General features: G+C 35.5%; 1 protein-coding gene across 3 annotated transcripts in view; it reads left to right on the forward strand.

Moving 5' to 3' along the window:
* LOC145694987 (uncharacterized) overlaps nucleotides 1–17,987 on the forward strand; it is an 85,738-nt gene that overhangs the window by 19,882 nt on the left and 47,869 nt on the right. Inside the window, exons 5-6 of one of the 3 annotated variants that reach the window (XM_081771820.1) lie at nucleotides 4,670–4,870; nucleotides 11,220–11,601. In XM_081771820.1, the coding sequence (XP_081627946.1) occupies nucleotides 4,670–4,870; nucleotides 11,220–11,336 (318 nt within the window). In that variant the 3' untranslated portion in view covers nucleotides 11,337–11,601. Of the gene's footprint in view, nucleotides 1–4,669; nucleotides 4,871–10,812; nucleotides 11,602–17,987 lie in introns of those variants that run through there. The other 2 variants (XM_081771821.1, XM_081771819.1) reach the window with 2 other exon arrangements.

The following is a 17,987-nucleotide window of genomic DNA, read 5'->3' on the forward strand; positions in this document are numbered from 1 at the left end:
GCTCAAAGATGAGACATATGTCAGTCAAGGGTCAATCCATACCAAGTGATCAAGGAAAAAGAAAAATTGACAGTTGACAGTTAAAACAACAATAAACAGAATTGAATATCATTGCAATAGCAAATAGCAAGAGCAATGAGTACTTACGGATTTTTTTTTTTTTTTTTTTTTTTTTTTTTTTTGTGCCAAGCATGCATTTTGACTTTTCTCGCCTTCTCTTGATAGCGGCATTCTTCACTAGTGCTGCTCTGGGTGATAAGACAGTGAGTCACAACTAAAAGAAAGAAACGAGACTGAGAGCCTTAACTGGACTAGCCATTCATCCTATTTTATTTTATTTTACAATAACGAATTTCCAGTTGAATTTGTGAAGAAAACACCACCTAAAGTATGACGTCATTCCTTAATACTTTGACCTCCTTCTGCTCTAAAACACAAAACACGCTTTGTTGTGTGTCATGGTATGCTAAAGGAGTAACTATTCCCAAAATTTTAGATATTTTTATCCAGGCCCATTGGAGATATTGGACAGTGAAATATACTAAATTTGCATAATTGCCCAACTTTACGATATTTTTTCAGGTCTTTGGGAACAGCTACAGATCTGCAAATTTTTGAGTATAAACTTATGACCCCGAACTACATGCACACAAAAATTCAGACCTCTACGTCAATTGCTTCCTCTTCCCAAACATGTCTTCAGTGTCCAAAAATGTTGCTACTGTAGGCCCTGATTTCACCCCTTCAAGTGGTTTTACGCAAAAAATGTTAAGAGGACAAAGTTTTAGCTCCGGACAAGTTGGACACGCCCAGCAATTTTCAATTTGCTAGGACAAATGCATGCCGAGATTTTCAAAACAACGTAAACGCCCGAAATCGAGAAAACGCAAAATGGCTGCAGAAGCTGCGTCGCTGCGAGATGTTTTAAAATATAATTAATTGTGGTTTTGAAGTACCCTGATATATATAAACATTCATGAAAAAATTAGATTTTTTTTGGAGATGATCGAGCGGCACATGCTTGATCACTTAGAATAGATTGATTCTCAAGAGAACAACTTTGTTCAAAGATGAGAAGTATGTCATTCAAGAGAAAAAAATGTTCGAAGATATGTCAGTCAAGATAACAGCTTTGTTCAAAGATGAAACGTCAGTCAAGAGAAAAACTGTTCGAAGATGAGACATATGTCAATCAAGAGAACAATTTTGTTCAAAGATGAGACATGTCAGTCAAGAGAAAAAAAAACTTTGTTCAAAAATGAGACATATGTCAGTCAGGAGAAAAACTTTTTTCGAAGATGAGACATACGCTAGTCGATAGACCTTATTCAGCCGAGCAAAATGATATACTTGATTATAAAACTTGATGCGTAGTTTATGAGAGAATCGAGAAAAAAACTAATTATTTTGTCAATCTAAAAATTGATGCTGTACGACAACCACGCCACCTATTAAGACGAAATTGTTACTCAAGTAATCCTCATCAAGCTTTTCCTTATGATACTAGGAAGACAACAGTACAAAGTAGAAACCCAAAATTTTCTCTTAAAACTTTAATTCTTGCTATAAATATAGTATTGTCCAAAGACATATCAGTCGATAGGTCACATCGAGAGACGAGCAAGCAACGTGCTTGAGGGTAAATTCTCATGCGTAGTTTTCGAGTTTTCTGGTCTTGTAAAAGAAAAATAGCCCTAACTATTCCGAAAACCACACTATGTCAATTCAACATTTACGAATATTGTAATAACTCAGTTCCATGAACTCAAGCAGCTTTTTGTGAACTGTTTTTATAAATAAAGTTGAAATCACTTATCACTAATTCTCTATGTAAAATTAAATATTTTAGTGGCACCAGTTATTTCTTTATGTTTCTTCTGAATTGTTGCTAAGGTGTAATGTAGATCTATTAACTTTTTATTGGAATTGCATTTAATTTGTCACTTAAGTTTGTGAACTGATTTTACAAATAAAGTCAAAGTCACTTACCATTAATTTTGTGTGTAAAATTAAGTATTAATGGTTATTTCCTTGTTTCCTGTGGATTCTTCTTAAATTGTGTTGTATATTTATTCACGTTTTACTGGAGTAATACTTAACTTTTAAACTTGTCACTTACGTTGACTAGAAAACTGCATTAAGTTCATGGAAATTAGTAATTACAATGTTTATAAGTGTTGAATTGGCGTAATGCGCATTTTGGGAACACTTGAGGCTATTTTTCTTGTACAGGACTAGGAGATACTCAACAAAATGTAAAAAGCACTGACATTACATCGTAAATTTTACAGGAACGACTACATGACAACAGAGAAGGCCGAAATACCGTAAGAATGAGATTCTAAACCGGTTTGGGAACACAAAGCTGAGATTATACTTTTAAAATATATATACTGTATAGCATCTATCGGTAACTATATAATTCCAATTAATTCAAATGATCGTACATCAGGGGTGATGAAAACGTATATCGATGACTTACCTACTTGCCAACACGTAGTAATTCATATAGTTGTTTTTAAAATTAACCATGTTTTTTTCAGTCATAGGATGAAATGAGTTAAGAATGTACCAAGAGTATTCATTACTATTACTTAGTTACGTGATGGTAATTATATAGCTATCAGTATAATAGAATCACCATTTCCTGCAACACATAATTTTTATGAGTTAGGAATACAAAATATACCAACCGTGTTGTGTTAGTACTGTTAGGTGATACTGAGTAGTACGCAAGAGGATGTGGTACGAATTCGTGTAAGTAATATAGACCATACGTTGGGAGACCTCTTCCGATTTTCAAAAAGGACAAATTGTGGGTGTGCAGTTGTCTGAGACAAGTACATCGAAGACTATCAGTGTGCTAGGCATACTGTATATGTCCAAGATACCCAGAAATCGTGGCAAGGCAGCATGAGAGAAGAGGAATGGACGGAAACTAGGCGTAGGTGAGAAGTGTCGCCAATCGCTGAAGAGGATTGAGATTAAGAGCCGTAGAGCTAATGCGGTATAACTAATTGGAAAACTCAATCAGCATCTGGAAAGGCCAGTTTCTATAATTACAGTTTGGCGAGAGCTGCATAATCTTAATATCTGTAGTCGGATTGCCATATCGGAATTTGTGATCGCCGCCAGCACGAAAAAGATGGCGCTGAAAAGATGAAACGCAGACTACCAGTGATTGGAAGAGAGTGACGTATTGATTCAGATAACAAGCTGGATTTCTGTATGACAAGTCTCCGAAGAGGCATATTTTTCGGACTGACTTCCTACCGGTAATGGTAGCGAGTGTGTGCTAGTATTTGACAAAATTTCATGGTATGCCATTGGTCCTATTATTACTCGTAGAGGACGAATTACTACTGCCACCGATTGCATGTATAACATTTTAGGTGACCAGATAGATACATCCTGTGGCACAGATGTTACCTTACGAGGACAGTTTGCCAGAACAACAATGTGTCAATACACAGAGACTGTTGAGAGTTGGTTTGAGAAACATCAAGTTGAACTTCAGGACTCCCCTTATCGTTTAGTCCTCTTAGTCCAAAGACTCAAATATTATTGAATATTTATAGTTAGTTTTAGAAAGGCAAGTCTGATGAAGATTTTCTGATTTGTCATCACTTATGCAAGTGAGTGCTGCATTGCATGAAGAATAGTCTACTATTCTTCTGGTAACGATTTACAAGTTATATGTGTCAGTATCGCAACGAACACAAGCTGTACTGCAGCCTAAGGTGGTCTAACGCCGTAATAGTGTGTTGAGTTGCGTTTTGTTAAGGCGTTTCCGTTATTTTGATAATTATTTGCATAGCTGCTTAAACTTAACTCAATCTCCTATAATACATACGAAGTACACAAAACTAATTTATATTTATTTTATTTTCCTTAAATTGCACCCTGTTAGAGTAAAACGCTTTTTATTCAACACGAGTTGGTAGTTAAGAGTGGAAAAGTAATATATTTCAGGATTACCTGCAATGTAAATAACTGAATTTATCAAATTCTTTAAAAGAGCTTCTTCGTGGCAAAGCGGTCAGTGTACGCGCCTTTGGCGTGGGAGACCCGGGTTCGATTCCCGGCTGGAGCTCATATGATTCGAATTCCACGTTAATAAATTGGTGTCGTCTCATATAGCCTCGCTGCTGAAAGGGACGTTAAACTCAAAATCAACTCAACTCAAATTCTTTAAATACTGAATTCAAGCAATCATTAGACGGTGATTTTGTTATGTCAACGTTGCTTTAGTGAACAATGTCAATGTAGCCAGTTTATCCCATGTACAGTTATTATTTTACCTCCTGCCATTAGGAAGATCCTATATTTGAGCTCTAATACCAACTACCCATGATGAAGCTTTTTCTGGTTATCTTTATTCACAGGCCAATTTTCCTTTCAAAAACAAAGTGCAGTATTGAGACACTCATCAGCGTAGGATGGTAGTAATACATATGAAAGTAAAGTTGACAAAACCTTCTTCATGTATTTCATGTGTAGATATACTTAAAAATGTTTCAGTATCTTAAATATTTAAATATCGTTTGTCCTTATACTAATTTGAATGTGTGTCGTGAGACAATTACAGTGTTCCTTGTGATTTCTATTAGGAAGCCTGCTAAAAATGACGAGTCCCCTTGACTTGGATATATATTTTTTTCTGTTTCAGGCTACTTTTACACATCTTAACGCAGAACAGTTTTCGATACCTAAAGCGAGTGCTCTCTTAGAAGAAGTCTCACTTGGAGTGAAACAAATTCATGATTTACTAGAATCTCGGTGTGAAATTTGTCCTGGAAACCAGAAACAAACTTTTCCTCAAGAGAGTATTTCAAGTGGCATCCAGGCTGCCATTAAAAGTGAAATACAGGTAAACTTATTTTCTCTTGTGTTTGCTCTTTTCTTTTTAAGGAAGACATGCATGAATGTATTGGCATGCGATTGAAACTGTGTTAGATAATAATAATTTTCTTGTTACTAAACTTGGTCCTTATAGTTATTTAACAATAGTACTAGACTGTCTTGAAAATACTCTGGCAAAAGACCACTTCTTGTTGCTGCGAATGAAAATCATTCGGGTGCTTACCAAAATTATAACATATTTTCATACTTTCTGAAGAATTACCAGAGATAAATATTGCTTACAAGTTACAACATAGTTTCCGGTATCTACAAAATCTTGTGATTAGCATTTCCTTGTCGAAAAGTGCGTTACCGGTCTTTGGTACCACAGTTGGCTTGCCAGAAGCCAACATTTAATTGAGATTATAATATTTGGTTAATGTTAACGAGAAACTAAACGATTCATAGCATATATAGGTTTGGAACTCCACTTTGTATAGATGTAGGGTAAGGACAAGATTTGAATGTAAGCTTAAAATAACAGCGCTTTCTTGCTAATAATTTCAGTATGTGTTACAGCAGAATTTAACCGAAATTTTTACTAGGGCTCCGAGAAATTTCGTGTCAACTTTGGAGTTTGTCGTAAGAGGATATTCAAATGGCCAATCTTTTTTCTTTCTCATTTGATTGATGGATTGGTTGGTTTTAACTTCCTTTTTTCAACACCGAGGACGTATGAGACAATAGGTACTGTTTAAATTGGTATTCCAACTGCTATTCGAGTTTGTATCCAAAACAAGTATCACAATAGAGTGTACACAAGCCATCGCTACGCACACAAAGCGCACGTGTTAGCCAGTTGACTACAAGATAACTTTCTCATTCATGTTAACGTTTATATAGGCCCTAGTTAACATTTATGTAACGTATTAACATTTATAATAAGTTAGAAAATATGGGAGCTGTTGCTCATAAAAGTGATGAGCTTTTGATTGATATACAGTATTTTAAAAATTCAACTTTAAGCAGTTAATTTTCAGATCTGCCTTCTGCAGTGAAATAGAAGTTGAAGAATCTGTTCTGAACATGACAACTTATTCTTTCTTTTTCCGTTGCTATAGTGTAGATACACTTCGTTATTGCTTTAAAACATTTACACTTTCTTATTTTAATTTCTGTTAATAATAAAGTCCTTCTCTTTATTTAGGTGTTTAGCTGTGTTATTCACTTTCTAGGTCTATTACTACTTCGTATTTTTAGGGTTAAATTGAAGTTTGGAAATCTTTAGCATGGAAAAATTTGTAGCATTTTAAAATTTTACTTAACAGTGTAATTTAATCTTTGTATCAGTAATAATTTTTAAGTAATAATCATAATGCAAGTTCATATTCTCTGGTTTGTTGAAAGGAAGACATAAGAGAACGTTAACATTTTTCGAAATTACTAATAACTGTTCTGGCAAAATGTAATTTTCATTCGCTTAAAAGAACTGCTCCAGAGGTCTGCGCGGATATAAAATATCACACCCGCAACCACAACTATGGCTATTATGATTAAAAAGAAGGTTTTCTAACAATTGAAATCCTTTCCTTATTGAAAGCTGAACATTAAACTCAATCTTATACTACTGTAAGTCAGTTACACTAAATAAATAGATTAAAATTCATGCAAACACAAATTACAAAATACATAGAAAACTTCGTACTTAAGGTCTTCTCAAAAGGCAGACTTCTGACAAGAAAGTTGTTAAGTTTGTAATACCTTACCATATCAGTTAAAACAAAATCCTTCTGAACGAAGAATAAGCCGTACCTTAAACAAATTCATCACATAAATCGTATAAAATCGCATTAGCACCACGTATTTATTATAGAATTTGATCGCAAAGAAAGAAAAAAAGTGAACAAAACACAGTTTTGTTGTGGTGGTTATATACCCTCAAATAGTAATCAAAATTGCAATATAAAACACAATAAATCTAGTATTTAGAAGAAAGATCACGAAAATACTTGTCTTTTGACAAATATCCTTAGTCCGCACAGCAACTAAGAATACATCCGCGAAAAGCTATATTTGATGCAGGTACACACGCGAATATCAGCATCTACGCATATCTCTATCCATCTCTTTTTCGTTAGTTTTTGGATATGTTGATCAAACTGTATTTTCTATTAGAGGTATGTGAAGCAAACCGTGAAGTTTGAGTAATCCTAATTCACGTTAATCTGTAGATCTAGTGCAGTTTTATTGCAGAAGAAGGACGTTAATGTACACACTAGTAAACAGTAGGAACATTCGTAATGATCAAATTAAGATATTGATTGAAATTAGTTTACCATATAAGAAACGAATAAGGACATTCACTCTTAAAACATCATATACAGTCGAATGGAAAATTTGTTCAAGCGTGGGTACTTTCATTATAGTTATTATGTATTAATTTTTGAGCTGGTTGAAAAATAGTAGAATGTGGAAGGTTCTTTGCCTAAACGATATATTGTTCGTGATTCGGTTTTCCTTTGTCTGATGATAACGTTCTTGTTTGTGTGGCGTTCTTCGTTGTGTTTGTAAGATGTGTGTGTGTTTCCTTACTTCACTATATTAGTATTTACTTCTTACGTTGTGTTTATGAATTTTTGTGTTGCCTTGAGATATGTAGGAGATTTGTTTAGTATAACTTAATAAGATTTATGGAAGTTTTCGGCTTATATTTCAATAGTTCATCAAAGTTTGTAAGTTAGTTTTTTCAGTGCATAGGAATCCAGTTCAGTGCATAGGAACCCTTTTCAGTTGAGTTACTATGTTAGGACTTTTGACTTGCATTATTTATTATGAATGTCTTCAATCAAAAATATATTTATTTACTTTCCACTTTCATTGTAATTCCTAATATTTTAACATAGGTACATTTAGTGACTACATATCTCTGCTTACATTGAAACCTCATCCGTTTTTGTACTGTAACTCGTATGAACCCAAAGGCAAATCGCCACAAAAACAGAAGCTTGTTATTGGATTTTGTACCAAACCAGTTCAGCTAGGATTGTTGTTGCTCTTGATCTTGTATTTGGTGTATCAAAGGGTCTTTTCCCACAGGTTTCCTAACTAGGTATTATTGCAAGTGCATATTCCGCCTGTCATATACATCTCGATTTGATAGTCCGTATTATTTTCAGTGTCAAGCATATATTGCAAAGCTCAGGATTGTTTTAACTTACTCTATATGTTTACTTTAACTATATCAATCAAAATCTTGTTTTGAAAATTCTCAACCATAGGGACAACTTTCACATTCATGCAGTACAATTGGGAGAATAACGTTTTAGTAGATTTTTACGTTTAGTTTCATCTTTGTTTTAGTTGCGATAATAATGTAAGGAATATGTTGTACGGAGTTCGTTGATAAATAGCTCCAGTTGTGATTTTTCTCTATAAAGAATCTGTACGTCATCAACGTACCGGTGACATGTGCAACATTTAATTTTTGGAGGTTAAGAATTTTACTTTCTAGTGTGTGTAGAACTGGGTTGACCCCCCCCCCCCCAAAAAAAAAGTATAATGGATTTCTCATGGCTGGACCCTCCACTGGTAAAATAATCTTTTTTCAAACGCAAAAATCTATGCGTTATAAATTTCAGTACTAACCAATTAGATCCCTCCTAACTAAAGATTAAATTCAGGGGGTCCTGAGTGGACTGAGCCCTCGCACGAAGATATATACAGGGGGAGTGCGGCTTCCTCAACAAAACGTTCACTTTAAACCAAACGCCTTCGATCCCAAATATGTATGTATATAAAAAAAAGTATATTTCGTAATAGTTTTCATAGCATCGTACACTTAGCACATCTTATACCACATGAGATTTAAGTCATTTGTTGGTATTAGAAGCTTGTTTAACATCTAATTCATTAAGGTCCATTACTGGAGTAAGGCTACATGATTTAAACCACCCTCTCGCATAAGGGTACCATTTGGTCGACGTTCTCCTGAGGAGTAGAAAAAAGGAAAATTCATCTATACCCGTTCATTAAGAATTAGTAGCTTGAGTGGATGTACTGTGTTCGCTTTATTAAATTTATATGACTTGATAATACAAGTATAAAGACCAACATAGTTTAAAAATGAGTTCGGTTACTTTTTTTTTTTTTTTTTTTTTGCCAAGTTGAATTTTCATTGAACAAATTATATTCACTATATGGACTATATCCTATTGTTAAAAAAATAAAGTAATAATTACTAAATAAATTGAAGCGCTGCGTAGGTATGTCCAAAACAAATTTTAGAAAAGAATATAACTCGGAGAACATGCAAGAAAGAACACTCCGTTTCAGGTCTTCCGAAGCACTTAAAGAAACACAACACAGTGCCATAATTTAGAAATTTTATTTGCATCCAAAAGTGAAATGCGAAGATTGGATTTTGAAAACTCGTTTATTCTGTATAAAGAAATAACACATAAGATAGAGAAGTTTAGTTAAACAACAAATGTGAAAAAGGTAATTACAAAATACATTGAGTGTTAGTATAACTGAAACACAATCGTCAGGTCGCAACTCTCACTTGCTAGACAAAAGACTACGCAAATTGGCCTTTCTATTCTTCAATGAACATAATCATCGAGGACGATTAAAATTGTAGCTACTACACAGTACAGTGTTCCCACTATTATTCCTCAGTGAATCTTTTTTAAAAAATATAATAAATGTCCTCTTGTTTCTTATGTGGTTTAGTGTGCCCATCTTCAGCGCGGGAGACCTAGGTTTGATTCTGGGTGGGAGCTCATGTGATTCAGATCTCACCTAAACTGTAGGTTCATGTCCCATTTAGCCTTGTTGCTTGAAAGGGACATTAAACTTCAAACAAAACAGTCTTGTTTTTATTCTCCGTGACAAAAACTTCAGAGGAGAACTGAAAATTTTGAAGTACAAGAGGTATTTAGAAATTAAAATGTGTCCCATTTACTATCAAGTCCAAGTTGTTATTGAGAAAAGCAGTGGAGCCGATAGTGAGTGGGACACTTGCTATTGAAATAAGAGAGATGTATGATTCGATGTTGACCTTATGTTGGAAGCTCCGTTGGTGATATTCATTTACGAAAAGTTGCTAGCAATGCGAAGATGAGTATTTTCCTGTAAAATTTCTATCATTAACTTGGAAATATGGACATCTTTTTGAGTACATATTTGTGTGATTTAAAGAGGGTTTTCAAATCGTTCCAAACCGTACTCAAATTGGCCTACACACTCCGAACTTCAAAGTTTTTAAGAAAATAAATTATGTAAATGGGTTGCTGCGGACAACGCTGTTTAAGCATATTTAGATAAGGACTTATAGTAGCTTAGGGATACACATACAGATAGTTTTTTCCCCCTGTTTCTTAAGTATAGGAGGTATTATAGACTCAGTTCATTCCTCAGGAACTCCTTCTTTGACATATCACGCAGATTAATCTGTAAATATCCTTGAGTAAAGTGATCCGTTCCCCTTGAGAGTTTGATTGAAACAAGATCAGCACTCCGGAGTTCGTCGAGCTTTAATTTTTCCCTGCTGATGAAGGGAAATAATTCCTTAATCATAGTTTCTGCCACATGTTTTTCATTGTCCTTAGCATGTAACGGAAATATAGTTTATATTTAGCTAAATTTTTCGGAATTAGCTGGTTAATATATTTCCTTTTCCATCATCAATTACATTCAATCTGGTCTGATATGCCCCTTCTCAGTTAACATATGTTTTTGTATACATCCCTCTTAATTTTGTAGGTGTAGTTGCATTTATTAATTACAGTAACGTAACACACCTTTAGTAATTATTGTACTTAACCACAAGTAAAAGTTCTCAGCCATTCAAAAAAAATCCATTATTGTGATCCTGTAGTTCGTGTTTTTATTTGTGTTTTATATTATTCTATTTTATACTATGTTTATAGTGATCTTTGCATTAATTATCAAGAACATTCCGTATTCCAGCATCCATAAACATAAGCAGTCCATGCCTTTAAGTGTGGAAGATGTTAAATATGGTCATTATAAACTTTGTAAAATAGTCGGGCTTACAGTTAGAATGCATGGAAACTTGAATATGAAAGTTATTAATGCTGACATCTCAGATTCCATTTTTTCCTTCAAAGAAAGAAGAAAAAAACGTTTTATATCAACAACATCAACTGTATCTTCGTTGTTGAAAATACTAATCAATTTTTTCCTTGCTACAGTACAAAATGGGTAGTTTCAAGGATTTTAAAGTTCTATATAAATAGAATATTTATGCTTATGCTCTGTCACTTAATGTCATAACACGTATGGGTGCAATGTAATTGCATCATTCATTACTAAAAAGTCGATTGATTGATTGATAATATGTATATATTATCTAGTTTGCGGACTGGTCATTGTGTTCTGTCTTGATTCTGATGGGGAACAGGAAAATAAACTTGGAGCATGCTAATCGTGTAGTAATACTCCTAACAGTTTACTTGGAATACGTAATTTGACAAAGCTTAGGATCAAGAAAAAAAGTCAGATACTTGTGTACTGTTAAAATGTCTGCATGCACCTTAACTAGAATTTGGTTGGAATTATCTTCTGTACTTTCTTTCTTTGCACCCGCATGTTTTGCATGGATTTAGAATTTTTATTTAATTTGTTGGTAGATTTCTTAATTTATTTTGTGTTATTATTTTTCAGTTTATAATGATTACAATCTTTGTAACACTGCAGTATTAATTATATCAAATAAAGTAAATAAAAATGTAAAAAGCACCACTTCAAATGTGTTTTATTAGCGTAATTTCTCACCATTTTTTGATTGTTACACCATTAGTAACAGTGTTATTGTCTTAAATTTTTTGTTTATTTTTTAATGGTGCTGGTGTAAATTCAACTCTTGTGTGTAACTTCTGCTTAATACAGGGTGGACCACAAGTCACTTAACAAAAATGCATTTGAAATCAATTATTTATCAACTTCGAAACTAAAATTATCTTAAGTTGTATCATAAAGTCACATTAGTTACGTTACCTAAATCAAGTATTCAGTGTCCTTCATTTTCATGGCACAAATTACGTGTTTTAAGCACAAAGGAACATGATTACTAATATTGTTGGATGATAATTTATCAAATTTAGAAGTAAAATGCCATTTTAACTTCTGAAAGACTGTTATTCATAAATCATGTATTGTCATGAACTACACCATATTGTCTTGTTTACGTGTTAGATAACGCTACTCTAAGTTAATTGTGAATTGAATAACTGCTAGTGTCAAACGACTTATGGCCCACGCTGTAGAAAAAAATATTCTTTCAACAGATTTTGAGTGAAGTGTGTTGAGAGAGTCTTTTCTATATTGCCTGGCTAAGGCCAATTTTACTACACACACACACACACACACACACACATATATATATATATATATATATATATATATATATATATATATATATATATATATATACGCAACGAACTAAGGAACTGAAGCTGATTTTTCCTTAAAATATGCGATCTCAGTATGAATGTGATTCTAGAGACTCAAATTCGAAACGGGTTTTTTACTATTGACTGTATTTTTTTCTTGGATAATCAACTGTAAATTTCCGAGTACAATAGAGCTACCTACCTTTGTACTCCATGATATTTACCCTATATCTTGAATCAATAAATATAAAATATTCCTCTTTTACTCTAAAAATAGTTAATATTGTTTATGAAGTAGTGCTTCATATTTGAAAGATATCGTCGATATCATATACAGTCTGTTACAAAATAACTGCACCGCTTGCTAAAATCTCAATGTTTTAATTTCCCTTAGAAAATTGTCAATTAATTTTTATCTCTAAAGAGGGTTAACGTATCGTACAATTGTTAGCCATTGTATTTTGATATGTTTTTGTTTATTACTGCTCATGGATTTTGTGTGCTCTTTGCTCAACAGGTGGCAGTACATTCACTATACAAATGGCTGCCTCATGTATAATCAAATGAATGGTGATCTGCTGATCGCTGTTAATGAAAATTTATTCCATACGTGATCTTTTGTGCTTGAGAGTTGTTTATGATCTGTATATGATATTTAGTGCTTTGTGATTGTTCCCCAATAGTTAGTGTGATTACATACTAAAAATGGGTAAAATACTGAACGACACATCCCCTCGTAAACAAGAAAAGATACTGGAGTTGTACCATCGTGGCATTTCGCGAGTCAGATTGCCGAACAACTTGAACTGCATCATATAATAGTTGGTAGAGTTATTAGAAAGCAAACAATGTATAATAAGCCCTCTTTGAGAGACAAATGTGGCCGAAGACGAAAAACAAGCCCTCGGATAGACTAAAAAATAAAGACCCTAGCTTTGACAAGCAGAACATCTTCACGACAAATTGCTCAAACTGTGTCCGATGATATTGGTATTAGTATAAGCTACTGAAATTTGCTAGACGGCTAAAGAAACAAGGAATTCCGAAGAAAACACCTAGAAAGAAGCCGATATTTAACGCAAATCACGTAAGAGCCAGTAAACACTTTCTTAGCATGTACGAAGCGTGGGGTGTTGAAGAATGGGAACATGTAATTTTCTCTTATGAAAACAAAAGTTTAGGGTTCTTGGGAATGACAGTGGCGTCCGACTATGGATGAAAAGTGGGGAAGAACTTAATAGCGACTGTATATCACCGACAGAGAAGTTTGGTGAGAGTATAATGGTGTGGGGATTTCAAGATAATGCTCCGTGTCACAGAGCTGCTGTGGTTAAGTGGTTTTCAGACATGCATATCCAAAGGTTGTAGTGGCCACCTAACTCTCCAGACATGAATCCTATTGAAAATTCATGACATATCATGTCCCGCAAGCTTTCAGGGAAGTACTTCCAAATAAGGATGGAGCTTATTGAAGCTGTGGTGCAAGTTTGGTTACATGAGTTAGACGTATCCTTGTGCCAGTCTCTCGTACTCAGCATGCCAAGTAGGTTGGCAGCAATGAAAGCGGCACATGGGAAATATATAAAGTACTGAATGGGACATATACACAGTTATGACTTTTATACACTTAACAGTACTGTCAAAAAAAAAAAAAAACAAAAAAAAAAACGCATCCATTTGTTTATTAATGAGATGTTCACATGCGTTCATACAAAGTGCATAAAACAAATATGCTCATACTCTTTATAATAATGGCTATTTAAAGCGTATTATTGTGTAATATATTGTATTTGAATCATTTGTTTCTATATTATCATCATCATACGTTTTCTGCCCTTACTGTCAGGTCATTTGCAGCAGCTGAGAAGTTTCCATGATCCACGGTCCTCCGCTAACATCTTCGTCTTCACGTATGATCTTTCTGTTTTTATATCATCCATTAATTGTAGTCTTCTTCGCCTCCTCCATCTCTTTCCTGCCACCATACCCTCTAGGACGTCCCTCATGATACAATTTCTTCTTAGGCAATGTCCCAACCAGTTTCTCTTTCTCTTCTTAACAATATCTAAAATGTTTTCTCCCCCACCATTTCTAACACCCTCGCATTCGTTTTCCGCTCGATCCAATTAATTCTTTCCATTCTGCTCCACACCCACATTTCGAAGGCTTCCAGTCATTTTTCATCACTTTTACGTCATGTCCACGTTTGGGCCCCATACAGTACAACACTCCACACGAAGCATTTTATGAGTCTTTTTCTCAACTCTTTATTCAAGGTCCCACAAAACAGACTTTTCTTCCTCCTGAAAGCTTCTTTCGCCCTTCCTATCCTTGTTTTTATTTCACATTCGCACTTCATGTCATTACTAAGAATACTACCCGGATATCGAAAACTATTCACTTGTTCTTTTTTGTCCCCTCCCACTTTTATATTTGACACCGACCGCTTCGTTTCAATCAACATGGATTTTGTCTTTCTAACATTTATTTTCATCCCATATTCTTCAAAGCCCATCCTCAGGTTTTCTAACATTTTATTGATTTTCTTTTCAGATTCTGCAACAAGCACCATACTGTCTGCAAGTCTTATGCATCTAGTCATTCTACCTCCTACCGAAATGTCGTCATCATCATGTAAACTCTTTTTCACTGTCTCTTCTAGATAGACATTAAATAGTGTTGGCGAGAGGCAGCATCCTTGTCGAACTCCCCTTCCAATTGCACTCTCTTCCGTCAGTTCTTCCCCTATCCTAACACTTACTTGTTGGTTTATGTATAAGTTTCTTATCAGTCTTCTATCTTTCCATTCCAGCCCTATCTTCTTTAGAACTCCCAACAACAATTCCCAGTTCACTTGCTCAAAAGCCTTTTCTAGATCAATAAGTACAACATACACCTCTTTCCCTTTTTCTATAAATCTTTCACCAATCGCCCTTAATAATCCAATAGCATCTCTCTTACCTCTTCTGAACCCGAACTGCTCCTCCTCAACTTTTTTATTTGTTCTTTCACATAACCTCCTGTTCAGTATTCGGAGCAAAATTTTAGCTGCATGAGATATGAGATTAATATTTGGTCTAGGAATTAATTCGTGCGGTTGGTACGCACACATTGAAGCTGTAGTACAAACACAAAATACATAAATACCTTAAGAAAAATATTGTCCATCGCTAGCCACCACTTTCGCCCATCTGTCAGGCAATGTACGGATTCCGTGGCGAAAGGAGTCCTCATCCTTGGAAGCGATCCAGTCAGAGACCCATGTTTCGATATCTTCTGAAGAAGTAAACCGCTGTACAATCAAATCGTTGTTCATGCAATCGAACAAGTAGTAGTACGAAGGAGCAACGTCTGGTGAATACGGCGGGTGGGGTAAAACTTCCCATCCGACATTTTCTAAATAGGTTTTGACCGGTTTTGCGACATGTGGGCGAGCGTTATCATGTTGAACAATAAGTTTATCATGTCTGTTCTCCCATTCTGGTCGTGTTCTGGCCAGAGCTTGCTTCAAACGCATTAATTGTCGTCGATAACGTTCTCCATTCATAGTTTCACCCGGTTGCAGCAGCTCATAGTACACCACACCTTTCATATCCCACCATATGCACAGCATAACCTTTGCACAGTGAATATCTCGTTTTGGTTGTGATGGACCTGGTTCACCTGGTTTCACCCAGGCCTTTTTTCGTTTAGGGTTCTCGTAATGGATCCACTTCTCATCACCCGTAATAATTCGATGCAGAAACCCCTTTCTGCTCTGTCGTTGAAGCAGCAATTCGCAAATGGTTTTTCGTCTTTCAACGTCTCTGTCTTTCAATTCATGTGGAACCCAATGTGACATCTTTTGAATCATTCCCATGGCTTTCAAGCGTTTGGAGACTTGTTTGATCAATGCCTAATGCTGCTGCAAGTTGTTCCTGCGTTTGACACGAATCCTGCTCGAGCAATGCTGTCAATTCTTCGTCTTGAAATTTTTTTGGCTGTCCAGCTCGCTCTTGGTCTGCCAAGCCGAAATCACCACTTCTAAACCGTGCAAACCACTTCTGACACGTTCGCTCAGCTAGAGCATGGTCACCATACACTTCCACCAAAATACGATGACTTTCAGTCGCACTTTTCTGCATGTTAAAGTAATGCAGCAGGACACCCCGCAAAAACACTTTATCAGGCACAAATTGCGCAATGTTCACTTAACTACAAACTGGTGTTGTTGACGCTTTAATCCACTGCCCTATACTACGAACGATACGCGATGACAGGGGTTTGCAACACATGTGTGGATACACGGAACTGTGGGACGCTCCGTTCGTTGCGCCATCTCTTGTCCACCCGCACGAATTAATTCCTAGACCAAATAGATCTATAATCCTCACATCTCTTTGGGTTCAATTTTTTCCCCACTCTCTTGTTTTATGTATTTCATTGCATAGTCGGAACAATTCTTTCTTTCCCATATTTTTAATGAATTCGCTTGGTATATTATCTATCCCGGTTGCCTTTCCATTCCTAATTTCGGATATAGTCTTTTCAAACTCATCCCGAAGAATACTAAATCCTTTATCATCCTTGCGTACTTCATTTTCTACTTCAACTTTAGGCTACACAGTCTATTCCTACTCTTGTATAAGTCTTCAACGTATTCTTTCCAGCTTCCTGTGACCTCATTTCTCTCGCTGACTACCTTCCCATTCTTATTTTCTACTGCCACCGTAATATCCCCTTGTTTCCTCCGAAATTCCATAGATTTCACCTCCTTGTACATTTTCTCATATTTCCCAACTCTTTCTAATTCTTTTATGTCCTGGCATTTTCTTTTATACAGCTTTTCCCTTGCTCTGTTTCTCTCCGTAATTCATTATTTAACTTTCTGTACATCTTTCTGCCCTCTTCTGTATCAACCTGTCTCCACGTGTTCTTTTCCCTCATTTTCTGCAACATCTGCTCTGTAACCCACGGTTTCTTAGCCGTTTTGTGTTCATGGTAACTTACTGTTTCCTCTGCAGCCTGCTGTAAGCAACGTCTAATGTGTTCCCACCGTGCACTACCTGCGCCTATTCTTTTCTCGTTTGAATATTTTCTTCGAATTTTTCAACTTTTCAGTATTCAACACTTTGTTGCCTACTTTTCTTCTGTCTACATTTTTCAGTTGAATATCTACTTCGGCCAGCACAAGATTATGATCAGAGAAAATATCAGCACCGGGAAGGGTCTTCGTGTTCTTTAAGCTATTCTGGTACCTGTCCTGAATCATAACATTGTCTATCTGATATCTTCTGCCATTGTCTCTATATATGTAGTAGATAAAACACCAAACGATAGAGGGGCCGCGGTGGCTCAGTGGTAGAGCGTTCACCTCTGGTACATGGGGTCCCGGGTTCAATCACAGCTCCCGCCAAGTAAACTTTGTGGTGAACAAACACCGTATGCATGGGTTTCCTCAGGGTACTCCCGTTTCCTCCCACTTTCTTCATTCCACCATTTATTTCATTCATTTCTCATCATCACTGGCTCCTTTAGCTTAGCTGGCATAATCGTGGGACGTAAAACTCAAACGTTCATTTTCATTTGAACACCAAACGATGTATGAGAAATAATTTGAAACCACTGCAATTAATATCCTTCAAAATATATATAAGAATTCGCAAAATGTATCGATTTTTCTTGGGTGGTGCAGTTATTTTCTAACAGACTGTGTATATATGTGTGTGATTTAAGAACTAAATGGTTTCC

Source organism: Thermobia domestica, chromosome 9 (assembly GCF_964235325.1).
Source record: "Thermobia domestica chromosome 9, izTheDome1.hap1.1, whole genome shotgun sequence".
Classification (NCBI taxonomy): Eukaryota; Metazoa; Arthropoda; class Insecta; order Zygentoma; family Lepismatidae; genus Thermobia; species Thermobia domestica.